Here is a 26,477-nt window from a genome sequence, read left to right on the forward strand (position 1 = left end):
AACAAACATGACTTCTCACATCCTGTATACTAGCCCTTTGCAATGAAGACACAAATGGTCACAACAAACAAGAACTGGCTTAGCTCTTTCATTCTTTCTTTCTTTTCTTTTTTCTCTTCTTTCTGAAGTAATGATTATTCTCATGCGATTTCTTTAACTCTGTCTCCCTATCACTCACTCGCACACACATACACACACAGACACACACACACACACACACACACACTCACACACACACACACACACACACACACACACACACACACACACACACACACACACACATACATACACACACACACACACACACACACACACACACACACACACACACACACACACACACACACACACACACACACATCGAAACTGGGGTGACAGATTACATCGTTCTTGTTGATTCTGTTTTCTCAACCCACATTTTTTACTGTTGCCATAGCGATAGTGTAGCGATAGACTAAAATGTGATTGTGGCCTGATGCCTAGCTAACATCTCTTTGCCTAGATACATAAATCATACAATCATACAATAATCAGTTTCACATGTAAAAACTCACACAGGTTTTCTTTATATATGTTTAAAGCACAAACCTAATATAGTAGTCGGGTTAGAATGTAATATGACATATGCTTGAAAGAGAAGTGTCTTTGAAGTTGGTTCTGTAATACACACAAAAAAGTTTGTATTTTGTACATACCATGCACAACGCTCTGTGTACATCTTATAGGTGAATTTTCACATCGAGGGGAGTGACGACAAAGTAAAGAAAGGTTGTGGAGGGTCAACAATTGGCTGTGGTTGAGGTCAGCCATGGCAGGACAGGCCAGGTTAAGTTGCAATACACTATAGGGGGAAGAGGACATGCAAGGATGCAAGACAGCTAAAGATTGACATTGGCTCACTATCATTTGTTATATAATATGCATATAATGTTATTTATTATTACAAATAATTAACCAATCTAGCTAGTAGCAGTGCTCTTCTTTCACCAGAGTTAAACCCCCCTAAATGTCAAATAATTCCCAAAGATTTATCTAAACATTGTCTTAGTTGAATAGTGCTGGATGATATCAATTAATATCCATTTTAGATATACAGTATAAAAATGCTCTCTACTAAAGTTACACATGACTTTCAATGAACAAATCAAACATGGCACTAAGTTGTAAAAAAAAAGGCGCTTTAATCTTTGTTAAGTGAAAATCACTTTAACCTTTGTTAAGTGCCGACAGGTGAACCCACTAACCCTGCTCAATCCTCAACATGGGTAGGTCCAATGAGTTCATGGATATATTTGTAATGATACCCCACTCCTGGATGGTAGAGTGAACTCCTTTATTTATAATTTCTACATACAAATGTATGGCATCAGTCTGATGAATGTGCATATAAGTGGTTTACTGTGATCATAAAAACAAATGACACAGCCATTGTCAACATGCCGCATTAGCAAACTATGGCCCTCGTGAGCCTATTGCCTTACTTACTTAGTCCAGCTTGGTCTGCACCAGCTGCATACGTGTTTCAACTGTGTGTGATACTGAGTCTATGATGGGTAATGACCAAATGAGCACCCAGTTGGAATATGATCTTACTATATATTCTTTCTTTATTATTTTACAGCACGGTTGTGAACATGGTCAGGTTGGTGCTTTTGTTTGAGTTCTATCAGGATTGTATCTGAGTACAAGAATGTACCCATATATAAGATCCGGGGGAAAATAACTTTTATATACGCCAGGAACATATAGAAGTGTCACGTAAACAAAATTCAACAAACAACAAAAAATCGAAACTGTTTTGATTTTAAAAATAAATGTGAATCAAACTGGCACAAAGGTGATGTTCAATGGATTATGCTGATGAACTTTGACCCCTTCATCTGACTTGTGACTTTCAATTTAGCATTTGGGTGAAAAAACAACAACAAAAACAAATAGTCTTTCAAACCCAATTGTGTTTGAAAGCACAACCAACTGCTCTTTTACACAGGTCCCTGGCCTGCCTCCCATGCTCTGCCCTGGGGGAATAGAGCATGTTTCTGGGCAATGGTCAGTCCTTAACAGCCCAGAACGTTCGCCATAATTATTTAATCATCACTCCTATCACTCTCTCTTTTCTCTTTCTGTCTCCTATCTCTCTCTTGTCTCTCGATCTGTTGAACTCTCCCTTCTCTCTCGCTGTATATAAATCTATATATAAATCTCTCTCTCTCACTCTGTCTGTATTTTTTTTATGTTGTTTGTGTAGTATGTGTAGTGCACGTACGGCATCCTCTTTAAGTCAGACGTTGGCTCCTCCCCCGACAGAAGGAGGGGTGTCACGTGTGGGATATGTGGTGTGACTGGCCCCTGGTGGTGTGTGTGTGTGTGTGTGTGTGTGTTTGTTTGTGTGTGTTTATATGTGTGTGACGGGTCCTTGGTGGTGTGTGTATGTGTGTATAACTGGTCCTTGGTGGTGTGTGTGTGTGTGTGTGTGTGTGTGTGTGTGTGTGTGTGTGTGTGTGTGTGTGTGTGTGTGTGTGTGTGTGTGTGTGTATGTGTGTGTTGATGTCTTTCAGAACAAGAACCTCCATAGTAGCCATCTACATTCTGCAGAGGAAGCTCTTCCTCTACAGAATGTGACTCCTGGGTCACCTACAGCTGTCACATCAGGTCTCCATCGGAGCCCTGGGTACCCAGCCCCGCATGTCCCACCACTACGACGTACTACACTAGCTACAGCAACGCGTTGTGTGCGTGATTGCACATGGATAAATAGTAATGTGTTTGAGACGTTATAGGCTATTACTGGTTGAGTGAGATGTCTGTCTATGGTAGACTGACCGATAGGAACAAACTACCATATCCATATCCTCTGCACATACAGGATACTTCATACAGGACTGTGCAGTCACAGCAGCACAAATCGTCACCTGTTGTTGTGGTGAGAAGGCGAGCATCTTTTAGTACTTTTTGATATAGTACTTTTAACATTTTAAACAGCTTTGGCAAGGCAAATGTTTATATGTTAAAAGCACTTGTCACACACAAATGTCACTGAAGGTTGATTTTGTGTGAATATCCACGCGAGACTATACACTGTGGTGGGAGAACGAATGTCTTCCCGGACTTTAATAAAGATGCGCCGGCCCTGGATGGTCTCGGCTCTATTTATAGCTGGTGGGTTGCACACTGAGTGACGGACAATCCAGCAGCCAATCAGTGAGTTGAAAAGGAAGCGATGGCTCTGGTGATGTCAAATTGTCCACGAGTTTTACTCATGTTCTGAACCAATGACAACACTGTCCGTAGAGGATTCTGCCAATCCCAGTAGAGGGGTAGACCTTCACACAAGGAGCGCGAAGAGTTTAGAAAAGAAACAAGAAAATGGCGAGCACGGAATACCCAACACATTAGATTGTTTGATAACGTATGAACCTTAATAGTATAACAATAACAATTTTAAGAACAATGTATTTATACATTTAGATAATTGTGCGTTTGATTTGAGTTCAAAACGATGGATTTGCATTCTCTCCATGTTTTAAATTAAGCAGCTGTGAGTTCAGCTAGGACAGTGAGCTAACGCTAATGTTGGGTCAACAAACGTTAGTGTAGATGGCCACCGTGCCACTAGGTAAACAAGCTAGCAAGCTTATGGTTTGTTTGGCAATGTGTTTGGCCAATACGTCTACATCTATGGGTAATCATTTCGTGTAGCTTTATAGACTAACCATGGCCCTGCACAACTTAGTATTCGTCATTGACGTGGACGCCGAAGATCAAGATTCAATCGCACTGCTGGACATCAGAAAGCACACAGTGAAACGTAGACTTCTACGCATTCTTCTGTATTTTGGCTTTAAGTATGGATTTGAGAAGATACGTTGGGGTTACAAATTCTTCCAGTCAAGAACTGGTCGCAATGCCCACCTCATATCCAGGGTATCAGACTTCAAGGAACTCCGAGACAAGACTTTTGAGGACTTTGAAATGGAATTTGATACCAGGTTGGAGATGACGTCTAAGAAAATGACAACACATCTCAGGCATCGACTCAACGCTTCAGGAGTCGTTCAAACCGCAGTAAAAGAGGCTCTTCTAGATTTCCAATGGGATCGTCCGGACATCACCTCTCCAACCAAATTGGCTTTGAGACCTAGAAGGTCTAACCGAGGGGGCAAGGTTGGGATTTCCAGTGAGGACGATACCGCAGGAGATGGCAGAAATGTGGTGTTTGTTGTCTCTGATTGTCCACATTCGAAGGAGCAGTTTGCGGACTATTTGTCAATTCCTATAGGTGACATGGACAGGGACCTCTCGGAGATTGTCATATCCAGAGGAATCCTTGAAATGTTGGCACAGCGAAAAGTTGTGCTGCACTGGATCGACAGTAGCTCGCATCGCATGGTTAGTAATACGATACAATGGCAAACAAATATACGAGGTAGACATAATTCTAACCCCCCTGCACCAAAACTAATGCCCTGGGGCTAACACATCATGTGACACTGTGGAGGTTGCTTTGTTCGCTACCCTACTTCTTGGATTTCTCGACAACTGTCACTGTTATGTAGTATTACTGGTATGATGCAAGGGATGGATATAAAGTCAGTTTTCATCTTGACAAACAAAAACAATGAGGGATGTGTTCACGCAGATGAATGTTCGGGTCTTCAACCCCATACAAGGGGAAAACATCTCATGTCGATTAAAATGTTCATCCATCTTTATTGCAGCTGGTGGGCTGCACAGACCACCTTGGTGCTGAGAAGCTGACGGAGATACTGTCACACTCGGGCAGTAGAATGATTCCCATGGACGCGCTTTGGAATTTCGGCTCCGTCCGACGACCATGCGATGGGACATGGGTCCCCAGTAGAGACACCCTCCCCCTGGAGTCCAGCATCGGATATCTGCTGTCATCCCAGCAATTCTACCGCTCAGCTTTTCCTCTTGTGGGAGGGACACTACATTGGGGACAAGGTCTGTAAGCTAGAAGGGATCTTCAAAGTTAACTAACACAAGTTAAAAAAGGGCATAAGCACAATAATGTATTCAATATACAAATATCAAAGCTAAAATGCAGTGCCTCATAACAAGACAAGCAGGTGCAGTATCAAAACGTTTGCTTTAAACATGCAAAGGTTTATTTTAATGCAGCTTCACATTCAACTGGCTGAAATCTATAATTTATTTGGGCTTCATGTTCCTCAAAACCAGAACACGGCTCCCAGAGCTGCAGCATCTGGTTGGAACCCGTGACCAGCAGTCAGCGACGTCTCCCCGAGCCGTCAGCCGTGGTGGTCCGAGGGCTGCTCCAGGGGTGGGAGGCCTCTGTGTCATTGAGCCATACCGTTGCCTCGGAGGCCTGGGTGCTGCAGTCCTCCAGCACCAGTAACCAGGAACAGGCCATCCTGCAGCACCTCCTCATGGGGCTCTCTGCCCAGAATCTGAGCTTAGTGAGTGGAGCAGCATTCACCGTACATGTGTTTTCTAATCAGATTTTGTACTTGTCTTGGCTAATCACTGTGTTTTTAATGCTCCAATCAGTTTGCTGAAGTGAACGATGGTGCCCTGGTTTGCATGGCCATCCTCTCGCCGCTGTCGGCCTGCACTGCTCTGCTCACTGTGTCCCGGCCAGACAGCCGCTTCCTCAGCACCCAGGATGTCGCCCCTGTCCCTGAAGACAGCAGTGCAGAGCTCCCGCAGGTGGTCAGAAGTGTTTTGGGAGTGGTTTGCGACATCATGGAGAAGGAGGGAGATGGTGAGCATGAAGAATGGCTCCTAGCATGTGTTGTTCACTGGTGTTTTCATTTCATAGTGGAGACATATCACCTCAAATGAGTACTAGAAATTAGTAAAAAAAAATCAAGTCATTGTCTTTGAAAGGGTTTACTTGCATCATGATGCTATTATATTATTCTATCAGTGGCATAAATGGTCTTAAATTTACAATATTGTTTATCGCAAAAAGTAGTTACCGTGACAGGTCTACTGCTGTACATATCTGATTGTTTGCTTTTGTTTCAGCCCCTCTAAATGAAGCCCAGGTTCCTGAATGGGCCCAACAGGAGCTCAGCCATTGTTCCAGTCCAATGAAGACCGGACTGGTGGAGAGTTGGTTTCCTCAGTCAGACCAATCAGGGGTCAGCTCACACTTAATGGAGTCAATGAGGTATGAAGATTTCTATGTTGCTGTATCATAACACTATATAATGTATATAATAGACAACATTGCCACCCATTATATTAAGCACAGAACAAGCCCTAACATTTTTATTATGCAGTATCAAACTCCTGATATAGGAACGTCTAAATGTTTGGTACAGTACTTTTTGTGAACCGGTATACATCTCAACCCTCAAGCAGAATATGAAATGCTAACAAACCCCACATGAACATAAACATTTTCCCAGACCATCCCAATATTTGAAAAGGATCCACTTCGTCCTTGTTTCCCAGGCTGCTTCATGCCGCCAGTGAGCAGCACGAGGAAGAGGAGGAAGAGCAGCGGTCTGACCTCCAACAGGAGCTGGTCCAAAGTCTGGCTGAACTCTACCACACCTCCCAGGGTGGGGATGACAAGAGGAGCCAGAAACGTAAGACTCTTGTTGTGTCCAACCTTACTTCACTTTATTGGCATCCAGTCTTGACCCAGGTACTCATCAGATGTTGAACTGTTGCCCTTAAGTGCTACAGTACCAACTGATAATGCAGGTGGTGTTTACTCTAAGGGCGTATTCACACCTGCAAAATCTGCACACTTCGCTAGTGCGGACCTTTTGGGCTGGTGTGAATACAAACCATCGAACTCTGGTGCGGACCAAACAGTCGGACCGAGACCCAGCCGAAGAGGTGGTCTCGGTTTGCTTCCAAACAAACCCTGGTGCAGTTTGCTTGAGATGTGAAAGCGAACGCACCTCGGTCCGATCTAAAAATAATAAAAATCATACACCTCATTGGACGTAACGGGCACCTGCTCAGTTGCGCACATTATAGGAATTATTGTTTGATTCGTTTTTTGTTGTTTGATATTGTTTGATATTTGGGTCTGATATCCAATAGACATTCTGTCTCTGAGCACACATTCAGCACCAGGATAAGGGAGAAGGAGTTTGACCGGTCCGCAGATCAATGTATATCATGCTGGATATCGATGATTGTTTACTTTTACCGGCGCTTTCCCCCCATTTTTATTTAACACTTTACCCGCCCCATACCTTTTTGTCCAATGATTGAACGATCTTTGCACACATGTGGGTTTGTTGTCAAATTCTGGGACTGTTGCGAAAATTGCAATGTGAAAAGGAACCGCACCAAACCAAAAAATAAACATTGTATTTTGGTCTGGACCAAAAAGAGCGAACTAAAGGACTTTCCTGGTGTGAATACGCCCTAAAACATGAAATGTATTTCATGCGGAAATGAAGCCGTCCATTTATGCTTTGTTCTAGCCTTATTCACTCTGACAGTGGCGTCCACGTCTTTTTGTATGAACAACAATCCTATTATTATATTACATATAATAAAACATAATATGCATATAATACATTTTAGTATGTGCTACATGTGAACCTCCTAAGATGGCGCAATTTCATTGGCTCGCTATCTCTGGATATTGGGCAATATCCCATGATTGAGATCTCGGGATATTGTCCAGCGCACGTGACAGTCATCTCGCCACACTAATAAAAACAAATAAACCGCTAATAACAACAAATAAATCCCGGCAAAAAGAGTGTTCACGTGTAGTATATACTGAAACAATTATTCACCTCAGGCTCCGTGAATATTCACTTTGCCTTTGGCGAATAATTGTTAAATATGCACCTTGTATTGTGGAGATATTCTCCATTCACTTTGGGTATCTGTTATTTTTTGGCAAAAAAAAGGCCTACTGATTAAGAGGTTAAAAGTCTTGGTGGTTGTTGTCGTGGATTTGATTGCTGATTGGTCTCTAACTCTCAAATTGTATTACCAATACCTATATAACCATATAGGTAGCATGTTGGTAGTCTTGAATATAATTTTTTTTATGTATGAATTTGAATATTCATATTGCATACATGGAATTAAGAATTAATACATTTGTCGTTCAATGCAAAGTAAAAGTTTTGCCCCCCCTTGCATCTTGTGACCTGCAGGTGGCGCCCAACGCACGCCCGTGAAGCAGAAGATGAAGACCATGAGCCGCTCCCTGCAGATGCTCAACGTGGCCCGTCTCAACGTGAAGGCCCAGAAGAGCCAGGAGGAGGCTGACCTGCAGGCGGGCGAGCCCCGGGGAGCAGACCGGCCCGGGAAGAGGCGCTCAAGTGACAAGGACAAGCCCGGGGCGGAGAGCCATCTCAGTAAACCTTCTCTCTTCTGCTGCATTTTATAACTCGCAAGTCTTCATTTAAGTGTTGAGTCTTCATCATATTTTGGAGAACTACTTTGAGTTTTTGACTTGTGAAGGAAAAAGTAGAACTGCTGGTCGGTGTTGATTGGGTCTGGTGCCGAGTTTCCCAGCAGGGGTATGTGAGCGGGTTCCAGGGGGTGCTTGTAAAGCTGTAGCTGCTGGTTTGTTACACCCGAAAACTAAAAGTACAGCACAGTTTTCTCAATTGTAAAGGCCTAGGCCACTGCAATATTAATGAAGTCACTAAATGATCACTGCTATATTAGTCTGTAGGTCAGTACAGTATCAATAATGATGTTAAAGGATAAGGGTTTAATATTGGTTTCCAGGTCACTACAGTATTAATAATGATGCTAAATGATGATAGTATAGTAGTAGTCCTGAGGGCACTATAATATGAATAATGATGTTAAATGTTAATGGTTTATTATGAGTGCCTAGGCCTCTACAATATTTATGAGGCTGAATTAAAATGGTTTTATTAGTTCAAAGGAAAACATTTGTGGTTGGGTGTTGATGGAGCAGTATCGGGACTACTGATGGGGATAAGGGGGTACATCAGACTTAAAAGGTTGTGCAAGACATGCCTTATGTCAGGAAATTACATATAGTGTGTTGTTATATTTGTGCCGTAATATCCCAGGCTAGTTATCCAGGCACAAAAAACATGTATTATTGGCATCACTTATTATTTTGTACATACCAGAAGCAGTTTTATAGTATGAAGAAAGTATATGATCAGAACAACATGAAGTCTGAATAGACTTTATATATAATATACCCCACCCTTCCCACAGCCTTCCAGAGTGAGCTGGATCTCATGAGGCACCTCAAGTCCAGTTATGACAAGACTGTGGAAGAGGGAGGCTCATCCCTTTTCACTGGAGTCCAGCAACTCATGCTTGCCATCAAAATATTCCACGTTGCCAAGCCGGATGACGGGGTGAGAACCAAATTCAAACCATTCAATCATGGTTTTAGAAAACCTTTCAGAAAAAATGTACTTTGTGTGTTTAGTGCACCCATGTATTTTTAGCAACAATGTTGGATGAGAAAGCCAAACTAATCCATTTAAAATAAAAAAATAAATGTAATGTTTGCTCCCAGGTAAAGATGCACCGATTCGTCCAGGAGCACCTTCTCAAGACCAGTAAATTCATCAGGCAATTCTATGGCAGCGCCCCTGATGAGGAGAGCAAAGTCAAAGAGTGAGTCTTTCTGGCCTAGTAGAGATCTGGCTAGAGACATTGGGACATCCTATGGAAAAGCCTTTTGATTGGCTGCAATGCATTGCCTAAGAATATTGAGTCACTGTTGGAACACATACACAATTACTGGTAAAAAAAAAAAAATGGAAGTGGATGACCACCGTTTTATGTCTTGGACGTACTGTTTGAATGAGGAATAAGTTGTCACGAACAGGGTTTTGCCATGTGTTCTAGGTGTCAGCTCCAGGCTCTGCTGAGGCTAGAGTTGTTTAAGAGCCTCCCTACCAACCCCTTTGACTCGTCGGAAGCAGAGGTCATGGTGGAAGAGGTACGACCTGTTGTGTCCATTTAACCAGTAGGCAGTTCCATATTGTGTTGAAAGAACCCAGCAATCCAGAAGGTTGGCGCTGCTACTGTATGCATTAACATCTGAAGTGAATCTGTTCCACAGGTGGCTGATATGCTGAGGATCATCTCCCTGACAAAAGATCCAGTTTTCCTCACAAGATTCATGCAAGATCAGATTCTCCCATGGTGTGTGTTTGTGTTTTTTTTGTGTGTTGACACATAGAGGGTACCAGACAGCCCCAACTCTTCCACATTGATCTTATCTTGTCCCTTTTCTTCATGGCGGTCTAGGTGCCTGACCTCCATTCCCAGGACCATGGCCGACGTCTACCACAGTCTGGGTACCCAGCTCCCTGAAGTCCTCTTGGCTGTGTTGCCGTCTGACTTCTTCAGCGACGAATCGGGGGCCAAGGACAGCGAGTCCCCTGCGGCCTCCTCTCTGCCCCCCTCTGTCTCCTACAGCCAGGCCTCAGACAGCGGGGAGCGTCTGGAGGATTTACGGAGCCGCTCTGCCACCAATAGGAGGTTTGTGGAGACTCAGCCTGACCATATATAAATATATATATATATATATATATATATATATATATATATATAAAACGGGTGGCTTAAATCAAGCGATCTGATTGGTTCCCAACTGTTGTATATTGAGCGTATATACACAGCTATGACGCCCATTCAGTTTACAGAGTTCAGTATCACTCCGCGCCTAACTTGAACTGTTGTTTATTTATATATAAAAGCAATAGCATAGTTCACTGAAGCCTAAAAATATGTTGATTGCTGGAGAGGGTGGAAATGTTGTAAAGCAATAGGCACACGGTGAGTGAATTCGAGTAGTAGGCTAAATTGCCGGCGAACCAAGCTACCGTCTCTAGCCTAGCCTTCTTTCTGAAGGACGCAGTGTGTTGCATAGCAACCGCCATACACTTTGCAGGCAGCCAGGAGGGACTACTTTTTTGTATTCGTTGGATATCAATAATCAGCTTTGTCAGTCATCAGCATTATTGTGTGTGTCAAGGAATTTGACTTAAATATGATTTAACTTGAATTTTACTGTTTTTTGTCATTGCTCTCAATGTACAAAATCTACAGAATAGACATATAGCTAAAACAAGGACAACAAAGCTAAACGAAGGTAAAGATCAACATTTCACTACTATGAACAGATAAAACATAATATAGTTAAGGGGGTCGCTGTCCCTCCACTGCACGTCGCAATGGACAACACCCCTAAACTGTGGTATAATGAGAACATACCACAGCCTGTCATGATCTATTGCTTAAATATATATTATGTTTTATCTGTTCATAGTAGTGAAATGTTGATCTTTACCTTCGTTTAGCTTTGTGGTCCTTGTTTTAGCTGTATGTCTATTCTGTAGATTTTGTACATTGAGAGCATTGACAAAAAACAGTAAAATTCAAGTTAAATCATATTTAAGTCAAATTCCTTGACACACAATAATGCTGATGACAGACAAAGCTGATTATTGATCTCCACCACATCTTGACTCTGATTGCGTTCTTGCAGTGATGACAGGACCTAAAACAAGTTGTGAATACCCTGTTTAACCAACTCTTAACCCAACCCTTTTACTGTCAATCTTAGGAGTGGAATGTTGACCCGCCATCGCAGCATGACTGAATCATCCCAGACTCTACGGCAAATCGAGATACCAAAAAAGACTACTCGAGCTGTGAGTTCCCCAATCCATTCATCAATTAAAACTGCGCACAGTGATGAACGGGACCTCGCACCGGCTAGCGGCCGCGTCACGTGCCGTCATAACATGTGCACACATGTCAGCGCACATGTTACGACGGCACGTGACACGGCCGCAAACCGGTGCGAGGTCCTGTTTATCAATGCACGCAGTTTTAATTTTTAGCGAATTGATCTAATCTGTAGAAGCAGATTAGATCAATTCCCTAGGAGGAGTTTGTTGAAATACAAGGCGAAAAATTGAAAAAATGGGCAACTTTGACGGCACGCCACGGACACGCCCTTCAACGTACAGTCACAAATTGTATAGCGTTCGTTCAGCTCCATCTTATGACTGTACTGACAAATTTTGAAGCAGATCCGATAAATTCCCTTGGAGGAGTTCATTCAAATTAGGGATGTAACGGTATGAAAATTTAACCTCACGGTTATTGTGACCAAAATTATCCCGGTTTTCGGTATTATCGCGGTATTTTTAAAAGTGTGTTCAATATGTTCAGAAAGCACTGATAGGCCTACGGAAACTGAAATAGTTTTAAAAAAGTGTTTATTATATTTATTTATATATTATATTGCAAAATATATGCAACTTTTAACATCAAAGGAACAAGGGTTCAGCATGTAAACAGCTTATTTATCAGGAACATTTACAGTAGTGCAGGTTTAATCCAAACATTCAAGACATAAAGAACAATATGTAAACAATTACTCGCTCTCCGTCTCCCGCCGACACTTCCTCCGCAGATCGCCGTGACCGCAACCTCCTCCTCTCCCCCGCCTTCCCCCGCTCAGCACCCGGCTACAACCGATAGCGGGAGTTGTTTTGTACTTTGACACTTGTGTATAAATACTACTACGACGACGGCGACTACTACTACTTAAGACAGAGAGTTCTGAGATCTGGTTAATTTCCCCGCACATCAGGCTTGAGGGAAGCCCAGGCTGATCGTCCGCTGAACTCCTATATAACGGAGTTAGTAACTAATTACTCTATAATAAAAGTAACTAGTTACCAGGGAAAGTAATTATTTGCATTAATGTAAAAAAAAAAGTAAAAAGTAGCTGTGTAGATGCGTGTGTTGTTGTGGGATACTTTATTAAATTAGAGTTGCTTACAACGGATGTCGACAAAGTCTGCTCCTGGACATAATGTTCACTTTACATGCACATTCTTGCCTTTGACCTCAATGAATTTGAAGTAGTGCTTATATCTCCACCTTGAAAATGCCAACTTTTCATCTGATTGCTCCGGACTCGCCATTTCTACTGCTTCATCGAATCTGTTTGGTGTTTGTGTGTGCGTGCGTGTGGCACGCGTATCCTGGCTTGTGTGTAAAAACACTGGCTCCGATTGGCTACCATGAAACATGACTCTGCCTTAGCCAATCATAATCGATAACCCACCCGGTCTTCGTCCTCACTAGCAGTTTGTGTGTGCAGCCAGGGGTGCGTTCGGATTACGCAGTTTATTCAATCAATTCATAGTAACGCACTGCATTTAACTGTCAGTAATGGTAACAGCGTTGTAACGACGGAAAAATTAATTAGTTAGATTACCCGTTACTGAAAAAATAACGGCGTTACCTAACGCCGTTATTTTAAACAGCGTTATTCCAAACACTGCTCGGATGAAGCGCTGGGAAGGATTTGAGAACACGGTTTCCACACCGCGGGCGCGGTTATCCACCGCGATAATAATTTTATTTGAAATTAAAACGGTAATTGTTATTGACAACATTTTTATCGTGGTTTACCGTTACACCGGTAACCTTTACATCCCTAGTTCAAATACAAGGCGAAAAAGTTAAAATTGCCGCCGAGCGTGAAAAATAAAAAATGAAAATAGCCGACTTCCAGTGGGTTTTGGGGCATGGGTCCAAGAGGCTTTTCTGTAGGTATTGGCACGTTGTACGTGTCTACCGAGTTTCATACATATTGGTGAAACATGGCGCAGGGGTTGCTTTTTAAAGATCCTGTAGGGGGCGCTACAAAGATGACTAACACGATTTTTGGTATGTGAGCTACAGGCACCAGTCTACACGTGCCCTGTGAATTTCATATTCATAACTATTACGGTCTCCGCAGAGTGATTTTGAGCCTCTGGCGGCCATGTTGTTCTGCCAATGAACTTCATTTTACTTGAGCAGTTGGAACTTTGGTCCCCAACGGCCACTAAGTTGGTTCCGCTCAAATCAAACATTGCGTCTATGAACTGTGGCTATTTTAGTGACAGGCCACACCCATTTCGATGGCACACCCCATTTGAAAAAATGTTGACTTTATCTTAACAACTTAAATAGAGGGGTCCAAAAATCATAGGAGTCCAATTCATGTAGATATGTGCAATTTACTATTTTCGGGGTGAAAACCACACCCCTTTTAGAACTGAATGGCTCATGGGTACTTTCTACTTTATTGTACAGACTAATCCTTATGTCAGATTGAAGATAATGGGCCATAGATGACATGTGCCAAAGGATTTTTGTGAAACTCAAAAAACCTGGGATCCTTAGGCAATTTACTGTTTTTAACTAAATTCAAAATGGCGGGAAATCTGGCTACTGGAAGTGATAAGTTAGTATCTGCAAATTTGTTCATCATGAGGATTGCATGTGTGGCCAAAGTTTCATGAGTGTAGGTCAAACTGGTGACGAGATATGCTTGTGTAAAGGTTGAAATTTGGCATACTTGGTATAGCGCCACCTTGGGGCCAATCTGAATTAGACGGCTAGAATATCTAAGTTACAGCAGTCCCACCAAATGTGCCAAATAAAAATAGTATTTTCGTATATGTTCAGGGGGGGGAAAATTCAGTCGAAAGTAAAGGAAAAGAATAATAAGAAGAAACGACCCAATAACAATAGGGACCTTGCCGGTTTCGGCTCGGTCCCTAATAAGAAGATGATGTAACTTCCCCCATGGCTACTCCATGCATGCACAAAAACATGCACACAGAGACAGACCCATTCAGTAGTTGGGTACTTACAGGATTTTAGTAATTCATTATGGATAGAGTACACTAAAGCACATATGAATGTGCTTTAGTGGAAAATGAACTTGAAGATATGTTAACAAAGCTACAGACATCTAGAAATGTTGACTAGCTGAACTAAATTACAATTATTTTAGTCTCTGACATATATCATTTTAAAAGTTATACAATATTTTCATTAGGGAAAGTGGCAGTGTGTGATTCCTAGCTAAAAAGTGCCAAAGCTGAAGAGAATAAGAAAGCAATAAAGAATAACAACTAAGAAGCGGAGCGCTGCCAAGCAGCACTCCCAAATATATGCTATGATTAAGTTCTGTTGTTTTCTTCTCAACAGACCTCTAAGCACAGCGTTGCATTGGAGCAGCCAGTTGAAGAGGCACCACCTCGGAAGCAAGCAGCACAAGGTTTGTCCCTTCCCTCAACCTTAAAGGATTTGCCCGGTTTGTCAAGGTAATTGTTACCATTGTTGGTGTCGTGGCAATTCCCCTTTAACAGAGATTGCGTCTAGGCCAGATGAGATTCCCACTGCAATAAAGCACACAATACATTGGAAAGCAAATGTCCTAGGTTTTAATGCATGCATACATTAGACTCCTCTCTAGCAGAGTGAGTCCTGAATACAAGTTGATATGGTTTCTTATAGTTTCAGACCCTCCCCACACAAAAGGTTCATGAAAGAGGAGAAGATCAAAGAGCAAATTCTTCTCTTTACGGCCCTTCTGTCCAAACACAGAGGAATATAATGGTTGGGGTTCCCGACAAACAAATACAAATTCCAGATGCCTGTCTTTGTGGCGTTATCACCTAAAGCACAAGGGTCAATAGACAGCTGGGAGGCAAATGGGCAGGGCAATCAGGGTTGAAACTGAGGACACTACAAGTTATACAAGAACAGACAAACTTATCAAACAACAATTCAAATATGAGGATTTTTCCATCACATTGGCGAAGATGTATGGAAGCATATATGTAGCAAAATTCTAATGGCAATGCAATTTGCAATTCAATAAGTCATTGCATTATGCAATTGACAATTCATTAGGCAATTTAATAATGTAATTTGAAAATACGTTATTCAAAGTGTATTTTAATATGCAATGTGACGAGAGTTGGGAGAGGTATCCCTCTATTGCCTCCAAGGGCATCTCCACACTAGGTCTCCCGACCCTACGTTTCGCACCCAGTGCCTGTAGCACTTTCACACTGGAAGTGCTACAGAAATCCACACTGGCGTCAACACGTTTCAGTGAGGATAAGTCGTCTATCTTATCTCCCAGAGCAAGCACTCCATCAACTGCATCTGTGTCTTCAACACGATTGTTCTCCACATCATCTGCCAAACTTCAGAGTGTAGCGACAATCTCCTCCATTGCTGACACATATGAACATAAACAAGGAAATTACGAGGAAGTGACGTAGGTCCCGCCCACACGCAATTCGCTGATAGATTGCAAAACGTTTTGCAGATTTGAAATGAGTCATTTGAATTTTGCAACACACGGAGCGTGATGATTGCAATCACGGGGGCGCTATAGCTTTTCCATTTGAATAAAGGCACTCAAAAAATGTGACAATGTTAATTCTATTTTTATTGTTGTAACTTTTTCCAATTTAATTGAGGATTTCATTGTCACTTTCCATATTAAAATACACTTTGAATAATATATTTTCAAATGACATTATTAAATTGAATTGTCAATTGCATAATCCTCATCCTCATCCTCATCCTCATCCGCTTATCCGGGGTTGGGTCGCGGGGGCAGCAGCTCAAGCAGGGGGCCCCAGACTTCCCTTTCCCGGGCCACATTGACCAGCTCTGACGGGGGGATCCCGAGGCGTTCCCAGGCCAGTGTTGAGATATAATCTCTCCACCTAGTCCTGGGTCTTCCCCGGGGTCTCCTCCCCACTGGTCGTGCCTGGAACACCTCCCAAGGGAGGCGTCCAGTGGGCATCCTTACCAGATGCCCGAACCACCTCAACTGACTCCTTTCTAAGCAAAGGAGCAGCGGCTCTAATCCGAGTTTCTCCCGGATGACTGAACTTCTCACCCTATCCCTAAGGGAGAAACCAGCCACCCTCCTGAGAAAACTCATCTCGGCCGCTTGTATCCGCGATCTCGTCCTTTCGGTCATCACCCATCCCTCATGACCATAGGTGAGGGTAGGAACGAAGATCGACCGGTAGATCGAGAGCTTTGCCTTGCGGCTCAGCTCTCTTTTCGTCACAACAGTGCGGTAAAGCGAACGCAATACCGCCCCTGCTGCTCCGATTCTCCGGCCAATCTCCCGCTCCATCGTACCCTCACTCGCGAACAAGACCCCGAGGTACTTAAACTCCTTTACTTGGGCTAAGGACTCATTTCCTACCCGGAGAAGGCAATCCACCGGTTTCCTGCTAAGAGTCATGGCCTCAGATTTAGTGGTGCTGATCCTCATCCCAGCCGCTTCACACTCGGCCGCCAGCCGATCCAGTGAGTGCTGAAGGTCACAGGCCGATGATGCCATCAGGACCACATCATCTGCAAAGAGCAGTGATGAGATCCTCAGACCACCGAACTGCAACCCCTCCCCACCACGACTGCGCCTCGATATCCTGTCCATGAATATCACAAACAGGATTGGTGACAAGGCGCAGCCCTGGCGGAGGCCAACACCCACCGGGAACGGAACTGACTGGCTGCCGAAAACGCGGACACAGCTCTCGCTTTGGGAGTACAGAGATTGGATGGCCCTGAGGAGTGAACCCCTTACCCCGTACTCCCGCAGCACCTCCCACAGTTTCTCCCGGGGGACCCGGTCATATGCCTTCTCCAAATCCACAAAACACATGTAGACCGGGTGGGCATACTCCCAGGCCCCCTCCAGGATCCTTGCGAGAGTGAAGAGCTGATCCGCAGTTCCACGTCCAGGGCGGAAACCGCATTGTTCCTCTTCAATCTGAGGTTCGACAATCGGCCGAACCCTCCTTTCCAGCACCTTAGAGTAGACTTTCCCAGGGAGGCTGAGAAGTGTGATACCCCGGTAATTGGCACACACTCTCTGGTCCCCCTTTTTGAACAGGGGAACCACCACCCCGGTTTGCCACTCCTTTGGCACTGTACCAGACTCCCACGCAATGTTGAATAGGCGTGTCAACCAAGACAGCCCCTCAACACCCAGAGCTTTTAGCATTTCTGGCTGGATCTCATCAATCCCTGGGGCTTTGCCACTGCGGAGATGTTTAACTACCTCAGTGACTTCCACCAGGGAAATTGACGACGAAACACCATCAACCTCGAGCTCTGCCTCCATCATAGAGGACGTGTTAGTCGGATTCAGGAGTTCCTCAAAGTGTTCCTTCCAACGTTCGACTACCTCCTCAGTCGAGGTCAACAGAGTCCCACCCTTACTGTACACAGCTTGGATGTTTCCCCGTTTCCCCCTTCTGAGGTGTCTGATGGTCTTCCAGAAACACTTTGGTGCCGACCGAAAGTCCTTCTCCATGTCCTCTCCGAACTTCTCCCACACCCGCTGCTTAGCCTCTGACACGGCAGCGGCTGCAGCCCTTCGAGCCCGCCGGTACCCTGCAACTGCGTCAGGAGTCCTCCGGGATAACATACCCCGGAAGGCCTCCTTCAGTCGGACGGCTTCCCTGACCACCGGTGTCCACCACGGTGTCCGAGGGTTACCGCCCCTTGAGGAACCTAAGACCCTGAGGCCACAGCTCGCCGCCGCAGCTTCAGCAATGGAGGCTTTGAACACCGCCCACTCCGGCTCAATGCCCCCAACCTCCACAGGGATGCTAGAAAAGCTCCGCCGGAGGTGTGAGTTGAAGATCTCTAGGACGGGGGCCTCCTCCAGACGTTCCCAATTCACCCGCACTACCCGTTTGGGCTTACCAGGTCTGTCCAGCCTCTTCCCCCATTCCCTGATCCAACTCACCACCAGATGGTGGTCGGTTGACAGTTCCGCCCCTCTCTTCACCCGAGTGTCCAAAACATACGGCCTCAGATCAGCTGACACGATCACGAAATCGATCATTGATCTTCGGCCTAGGGTACTCTGGTACCAGGTACACTTATGAGCACCCTTATGTTCAAACATGGTGTTCGTTATGGACAGTAACAAACGACCACTCAGGTTTAGATCAGGGAGGCCGTTCCTCCCCACCACGCCTCTCCAGGTGTCTCCATCGTTGCCCACGTGGGCGTTGAAGTCTCCCAGCAGAACTACGAAGTCCCCTACCGGAGCCCCATACAGGACTCCATTCAGGGTCTCCAAGAAGGCCGAGTACTCTGAACTGCTGTTCGGTGCATACGCACAAACAACAGTCAGAGTTTTCCCCCCCACCACCCTTAGGCGTAGGGAGGCGACCCTCTCGTCCACCGGGGTAAACTCCAACACCGCGGCGCTCAGCCAGGGATTTATGAGTATCCCCACACCCGCCCGGCGCCTCACGCCCTGGGCAACTCCAGAGAAGAATAGAGTCCAACCCCTATCCAGGAGTACGGTACCAGAGCTGAGACTGTGCGTAGAGGTAAGCCCCACCAGATCTAACTGGTAGCGCTCCACCTCCCTCACAAGCTCCGGTTCCTTTCCCCACAGTGAGGTGACGTTCCACGTCCCCAGAGCCAGCTTCTGCCGCTCGGGTCTGGTCTGCCGGGACCCCCGACTTTCACTGCCACCCATGTGGCAGCGCACCCGACCCCAGCGGGTCTTCCTGCAGGTGGTGGGCCCACAGGACGAAGAGGGAGGGGGTGCCACGTAGCTTTTTCGGGCTGTGCCCGGCTGGGCTCCGTGGCAAACCCGGCCACCAGGCGCTCGCCGGCGAGCCCTCCGTCTGGGCCTGGCTCCAGACGGGGGCCCCGGGCTTCTTCCGGGCAGGGTCTCTCTTCCTCTTTCTTGTATGTTCATTGGGGTCTTGGTGAACCATTCTTAGTCTGGCCCCTCACCTGAGACCACTCTGCCATGGGAGACCCTACCAGGAGCACATGGCTCCAGACAACACAGCCCTCAGGTTCACAGGGACACGCAAACCTCTCCACCACGATAAGGTGACGGTTCCAGGAGAGGTAATAATGGTCATAATGCAATGACTTATTGAATTGCAAATTGCATTGCCATTTGAATTTTGCTACATATATGCTTCCATAAAGGTGAGTTGAACAAAAATCATGGCTTATTTACACCTCGACATGGCAAACATGTCGAGGTGTAAACAATTATCCTGGGGTCTTGACAAACCGGCCAAATCCTTTAATGTTGATCATAGATGTTCACTAGAATGGCTTGAAATCTTTTTAGGTATTTATTCTCTTCAGATTCACTTCAAAACATGGCATTAGGTTTGCCGATACAATGCGAGTGTCTAATGCATTCTTTATGGTGATTTTTTTTTTTACAGAGGTGACTAAGGTGAGGAGAAACCTGTTCAACCAAGAGACTGTCTCCCCTTCAAAGAGGGCCAAGCTTCCACGGAGTCAGTCTGTGTCTGCTGTGGAAGGACTGAAGCGCAAACACTCACAGGAATCAGAAGGTACGAAGAACAACAGATAAAGCAAAGAATATGCATATTTTTTCCATGCCATGCCATGACCAACAGCCATTTCTGAATGAATTATTCACAGAACGCCACAAACTTCTCACCAAGAAAGTGTGTGAGACACCCCTTCACAAGCAGGTGTCCAGCCGCTTACTATACAGACAACGGATGGGACGGTACGTCTCGCTTTTCCTTTTCTTCAAAGTATGTTTTGTATTCAAAAGAATCAAGCAGGTTTTGTTTCATCTGAAATTAACTGTTTGTTTTTTAGGCGATCTGCCCCAGCAGAGGATTGCATTGTGGAGGAGTCTCCTGTTAAACCAGCAGAAGGTATTTTAAATATCATTGACCTGCCTTGAGCCTAGGAGCATACAGGGGTACATACACGAAGGCCCCCGTCATTACTACTGAAACAACATTTCAAGCGCCGATTCAGGCCTGCATTTTTGCTGGTTAGACAAAAAGACTTGTCGCTCTGATCAATAGTTAAAAGGTAGGAAATCATGGGTTTATGTACCAGGAACAGGTTGTTTGTTTCTTCCCATTAGCTATTGCCAGCTAATTTCTGTCTTGGTCCCCCCCACACTACACGAGTCAGGCCCGATAAGGCAAGGCAACTTTATTTATATAGCACTTTTCATACACAAGGCAGACTCAAAGTGCTTCACATATAAACATTGTCATACAATAAAAGAAAATAATAGATAAGCAAAAAAAGTAAAATAGATGGCAAAGTTTAAAAAAAGCATTTTAGAAAGTGCAATGTATTTAAGATCAACAGTCTCTGATACCCACGTCGGGACTCCGACCCGACCTAAAGGAACTTGTTCCTTACCCACGTCGGGACTCCAACCCGACCAAAAGGAACTTGGTCCTTACCCATGTCGGGACTCCGACCCGACCCTAAAGGAACTTGGTCCTTTCTCTGGGACTCCAACACAGATTCTAGGACTCTAACCCAGTCTCTCTGGTATCAGATCATGTATCTCTCTGGTAAAAATAGAAAATAAAGGCAAAGTTAGTAATAAAATAAAAAATTGATAGAAAATAAAGGCAAAGTTTAAAAAAACATTGTAGATTTAAGATTTAGTAGAAAGCTAAAGCAAACATAAAAGTCTTCAGTCTTGTTTTAAAAGCTGTCAGAGTTGGGGCAAGTCTTAAATCCTCAGGGAGTTTATTCCAGCTATTTGTTGCATAGTAACTAAATCCTGCTTCCCCATGTTTCGTGTTGACTCGACTGGGGATAATTAACAGATTGGTCTTCGGTAGACCTCAGCCCTCTAAGTCTTGCTACGTTTTTAAGGTGATAATATGCAGATTTTGTAACTGATTTGATGTGACTGTCGAAATGTAAATCTGAATCCATGATAACCCCTAGATTTCTGGCTTTGATTGAGGTTTTCAGGGACAAAGAGTGAAGGTGTTGGGTTACTTTAAGCCTTTCGGTTTAAGCACCAAATACAATTATCTTGGTTTTGTCCTCATTTAGTTGAAGGAATTTTCGCCACATCCAGTCTTTGACTTGCTCAATGCACTGGCACAACAGATCTATGGGCTGATATATTTATTTGGTGATAGTGATACATAGATTTGCGTGTCATCAGCATAGCAATGATGGTCAATATTGTTATTTTGCATGATTTGCCCTAGTGGGAGCATGTAGATGTTGAATAGAGAGGGTCCTAAGATCGAACCTTGTGGGACTCCACATGTCACGTTTGTTAAAGTCGCCAATGGAAACAAAGTAGTTCTTATTTTGTAGGTAGGACCTAAACCAATTTAAGACTGTGCCTGATAGCCCCACCCAGTTTTCTAATCTGTCCAAAAGTATTGTATGGTCTACTTTACAGTGTCGAATGCAGCACTGAGGTCTAGTAGCATTAGTATTGAGATTTTGCCAGAGTCTGTGTTAAGACTGATGTCGTTTACAACTGTAATAAGGGCGGTCTTGGTGCTGTGAAGGGGTCGAAATCCGGATTGGAAGGTGTCATAGCAATATCAAGTGAAGTTAACTACCCCTCTCCCCGACTGAGATGGCTCATTATCAGGTGTTTGTTGCTTAGTCGGTACCGGTACCGTCGGTACTACATCTTCAAGATGTACATCTTATGGGGGAAAATTTATGATCTACACACAAGGCCACACATACACATAAAACATGTTAAACAACTGGCATACCATGCCTGTGTAATGTTCTGATTGTGCATTGTTTGTATCACAGACCTCAGAAGAAGTCCAAGGATAAAGAAGCTTGCAAGAAGACACTCCACGGTTTTCTACTCAAGTTCTCAGCCTCGTTCAAGGAACCTGGAGAAGGTGCTCTCAGCCTCCCAGCTCACCCTGGACAAAGGAAGAGTGGACGGAGTCGACTTGAAGAAAGTCCGTTCACCAATGCGTCTTCTTTTTGGGGCGACTCAGTCCCCGTCCCAGCCCGGCTGTTCCTTTGGGTCTGTCACAACCAGGGCCAGTAGAAGGCGGCTATCCACAGACACTGATGTCTTTGAGGCAAGTTTTATGTGTTTTACGCAAGCTCAAGTGGGTGTCGAGTAGCTATAGGTAGAGGAAAAGCTATGAATATGTCAATTTCAAGACCAATGGATTATGCAACTGTTTGTGTATTTTTAAATAATTCTTTTCTATTGTATTTGTTAGAGTCCAATGAAAACTTCAGCAAAGTCACCTGGTTATCATGGAAACAAGTCACCCAGGACACCCAGGTCCCCCAGGACACCGAGGACCCTCCAGGCACCCAGGACCCCTCTGGCACCCAGGACCCCTCTGGCACCCAGGACCCCTCAGTCACCCAGGACCCCACTGGCAGCCAGGTCACCCAGGACTCCTCAGGCAGCCAGGACCCCTCAGGCAGCCTGGAACCCTCCTGCACCAAGAACCCCTAAAGGACCTCAGTACTTTAGGGGGCATTTGCTCTCTGTCACAACGAGTCCCAGAGCTGGTGGGTCTCAGAGTGCTGTGGCTCTGAGGGGCAGCCCTTTCAGGTCTCCAGCCAGTCGGTCACTGGTCCTAGAGAGCCCACAAAAGGAAGACCCTGTGAGGAGCCCGTTGAAGGGCATCCTTAGGACTCCAGTCAAAGCATTGCAACAGTGCTTATCCCCCTCCAGATCCCGCCAGACAATAAGCCCCACATGTAGGACTCCTAAGAAGAGTGTCACCTGGTCACCGTCTCCACAGATCCCCAGAGCGGTGGGAACCCATGCTACATTCAAAGTGCCTGATTCACCCCACACTTCTGCCAAAGGCTCTCAGACATTGCTGAGCACACCAAACAGGTACAACAGCCATGAGCAATCTCAGATTGTCCATGGCTGTCAAGTAAATTCAGCAATGACTCCTGAGAAAATAGACAATGTCGTAACGACCCCGCAGAAGAACGATCTATACCGAAGGTCTTCTAAAAGACTTGTCACCATGAACACACCTGAAAAGGGCAGCGATACTGAAGCACTTTTTAGTCCCATGGTTACCCCTCTAAAATGTAACCTGCCTTTAGACCTTATCCAGTCTGAGCCTATTCAAACTGTTAAGAGCCCTATTCACAAAATAAATACTCGCTCCCAAAGAACTCCTGTTAAAAACTCAGTAACCTCTACATCCAAGTCTGAATCAACAACAGTTAGTGCCGCCATATTGGAAACAATTCCGAAGTCTCCAACAGCAAATCGAACCAGGTCTAGCCATGTAGTTAAAAGTGGAATTAGGACCAATTTGAGGTCCCAGGTAAATCCTAGTTCTACAGTGATTAGTGACTCTTTTGAGAGGGACAGCATAAGTTTAAAAACACATGAGGAAGAGCTTTGTGTTGTATTTTCTCAATGTCCAGAAGCGGAGTCTGGTTCCCATTCTGAATCCCAACAATTTGACTCTTCTCAGTTTAGCGCTAACACAATAACCTCTGAAGAAGATAGTATAGAAATAGCCGACGCCGCTGTTGTTAGGACTCAACTTACTGGAGGTCTCAAAATGAACATCAGCTTTACCAGGAAGCCTTCAAAGTCTGGCGATGTATTGAACTGCACGGAGGCCTCTCCCAAGCAGCCTTTGCCAAACCAGGAGACACCAGGACGGAGCTACGGTTTCCGTCGGACACCCGACCGACAGCAGAGGGAGGCGGCAGCACGGTTAGGCTATGCCAACGACACCCCTCGGTTCTCAACCCCTCGGGGGAGCACTGCGAACCCTGGGAGACACAAGGCCGCTCCAAAGCCTTTGTCGTACCACGTTGAGTTGGACATGCCAACGTCAGGACTTCCCAAGCTCACATTCCGACGCACTGACTCTTTTATCGCTGACGAAGGGGGTCCAGGCGCAGGAACCCAGAGCCCTAACGTGGCGGTGAGGAACATGGAAAGCCCGCTGGCTTTTTGTTCCAAACACAAAGAGACTGGGTGTGTCTCGCCGTCCCTCTGCAATCGTGTCACCCCAGCAAAATGCACACCTGGCAAAAGTGCAAGCATCCAAACCCGTATCTGCCAATCCTACACCCCTACACGGCACACTGCAGCAACAATGTCTCCAATTGCTATGGCCGACTTGATTCCTCTAACGCCTTCGCCTCAGAGGGCAGGGAGATCTACCCCGGACAACCTAAACGGCTGGCCTCGAAGGAGGAGAGCCAAAGCTGGAGTAATAGCAGGCAAAGATGGTGTCCTGAGGGGGGAGCCACTGATGGAGGAGCTACTGGAAGAGGCTGAGCTCGGAGTAGGCAGGCTACTGGACAGTGAGGACATTGATGAGCGTTCAGGCAAGAAGGTTGCATTGCAAGACATGGCCTTCTCGCAGTTCCCTTTTATTGGAGGAGATGAGTCCCCGCTCTCGAGTCACATGGACCCCCAAGCTGATGAGGCACAGCCAAGGACATTTGAAGATTGCAGGATATGGGGAGCTGGAAATGAAGACAGTAAGTCAATTAAGATAACTTAAGCCATACCTAAAGAAAATCTCTTTGCTGATATTAATGCTAGTAATAAAGTAGAGACGACTTTGTCACTGGCTGGTTGCAGTAAGATTGTTTTGTCTTTTCGGTAGCTCCTCCCAGCTCAAAGATGAGAAAAACGGTGACGCCGAGTGGGATTATGGCGCTTACGCAGTCCCCGTTGTTATTCAGGGGAAAGACGGGGTCTGCTCGCAAGAGAACTCTCCACGGGAAAGGTAAGACTTGTTGTGTGTAGTCGCGATCCGCTTTAGAAATGCAGAATGTACAAACATGGCATGTCTTTTTTATCCCCATGTGCTTCTCAGTGTAAAGGATCATAAGTATGTGTCTGATCTCCTAGATGAAGCTGCAATGGAAATACTGGCCGGTTATGAAGAGGGGACGTCTCCATTCAGTCAGCCTAGCAGTCAGCCAGCCGCGGGAAAGGTGTACAGCAGAAAGAGACTCTTGTCCTGAACAGGCTCTATCCAGGACGTCTCTGCTCTGATCCTTCAACTCACTGTACAACATTTGAATTGACATGCGTCATGTTTTAAAAAAATTTGGCAAGGTCTATGATCTCAAAACCATCCGTAACGTTTATTATCGATATTTGATTCCAACCCTCGTTATTATCGAATGGCTATTTCTAACTAATTGAAATGTATATTTGTTTTAAGACTCATGTTTATTTATTTGTACATTGTTCTGTTTGGTCGTTTTAAGGTATAGGAAGTAGTGATTGGGTATAATGTAAATATATATTGTCAGTCTTTTGAAAATAAAACGTACAATTTAAATGCTCAGTGGTGTCTTATATGAAAGCAGTGCAGCAACAAAATGAAATGAACGTCTTTATATTTTGTTGGCCTGTGCTGGCAGATAAGCCTGTTAGGCGTGTCCCGATACCAGCCTGATTAGGGCAAGGCTGGCATAGTGCCCTCTATGAGTCTACATGTCCACATTATCAATACTATCTTGCTACTTGATAAAATTGAAAAGTTATATTGACGTAGGCCTACCCTACTTGAGATTGCTTATCCCTTGACTTGGTAAACTGGGGCAGCCAGAACAGCTTCTATGTCACTTTGCATATTTGAGGGATAGAACACCAATTTAGGCCTACCAAAGGATAATCCTTCATTCGACTGGTTTGGCCCTCTTTGCAAATTTTTCTTCAGTAAATGTAAATTTAGGCAAATTGTACAATGGTTGTACACTGCAAAGGATCTAAGTGTTCAGATAAATGACAAAATTATAGAATGTTAAATAACTGACTTCTAATTCAATTAAATGTTAACCACATTTTTTAAATTGATTTGAAACTCCTATCACTCACAATTCTCAGCCTCATCTGCAACAAGTTATTT

At 44.7% G+C, this 26,477-nt stretch overlaps 1 protein-coding gene across 1 annotated transcript; it reads left to right on the top strand.

Annotated features, from left to right (window-relative positions):
- The first annotated feature begins 3,386 nt into the window (after nt 1–3,386).
- ticrr (TopBP1-interacting, checkpoint, and replication regulator) lies at nt 3,387–25,844 on the top strand. Its single transcript, XM_084477285.1, has 21 exons — nt 3,387–4,392; nt 4,722–4,968; nt 5,206–5,444; nt 5,536–5,749; nt 6,016–6,160; nt 6,448–6,584; nt 8,130–8,333; nt 9,181–9,326; nt 9,491–9,591; nt 9,826–9,919; nt 10,043–10,125; nt 10,231–10,464; nt 11,552–11,639; nt 14,992–15,061; nt 20,040–20,171; nt 20,263–20,353; nt 20,449–20,507; nt 22,399–22,682; nt 22,830–25,092; nt 25,221–25,343; nt 25,469–25,844. Exons 1-21 carry the CDS (start codon nt 3,718–3,720, stop codon nt 25,582–25,584), a joined length of 5,745 nt encoding a protein of 1,914 aa, XP_084333411.1. The 5' UTR covers nt 3,387–3,717; the 3' UTR covers nt 25,585–25,844.
- The last annotated feature ends 633 nt before the right edge of the window (nt 25,845–26,477 follow it).

Source organism: Micromesistius poutassou, assembly GCF_964030765.1.
Source record: "Micromesistius poutassou genome assembly, chromosome: 13".
In the NCBI taxonomy this organism is placed as follows: Eukaryota; Metazoa; Chordata; class Actinopteri; order Gadiformes; family Gadidae; genus Micromesistius; species Micromesistius poutassou.

Coding starts and splice junctions, on each gene's coding strand:
- ticrr (XM_084477285.1), top strand. CDS start 3,718: ATGGCCCTGCACAACTTAGTATTCGTCATTGACGTGGACGCCGAAGAT. Junction 9,327..9,490: donor TTGCCAAGCCGGATGACGGG/GTGAGAACCAAA, acceptor GTTTGCTCCCAG/GTAAAGATGCACCGATTCGT. Junction 20,172..20,262: donor ACACTCACAGGAATCAGAAG/GTACGAAGAACA, acceptor AATTATTCACAG/AACGCCACAAACTTCTCACC.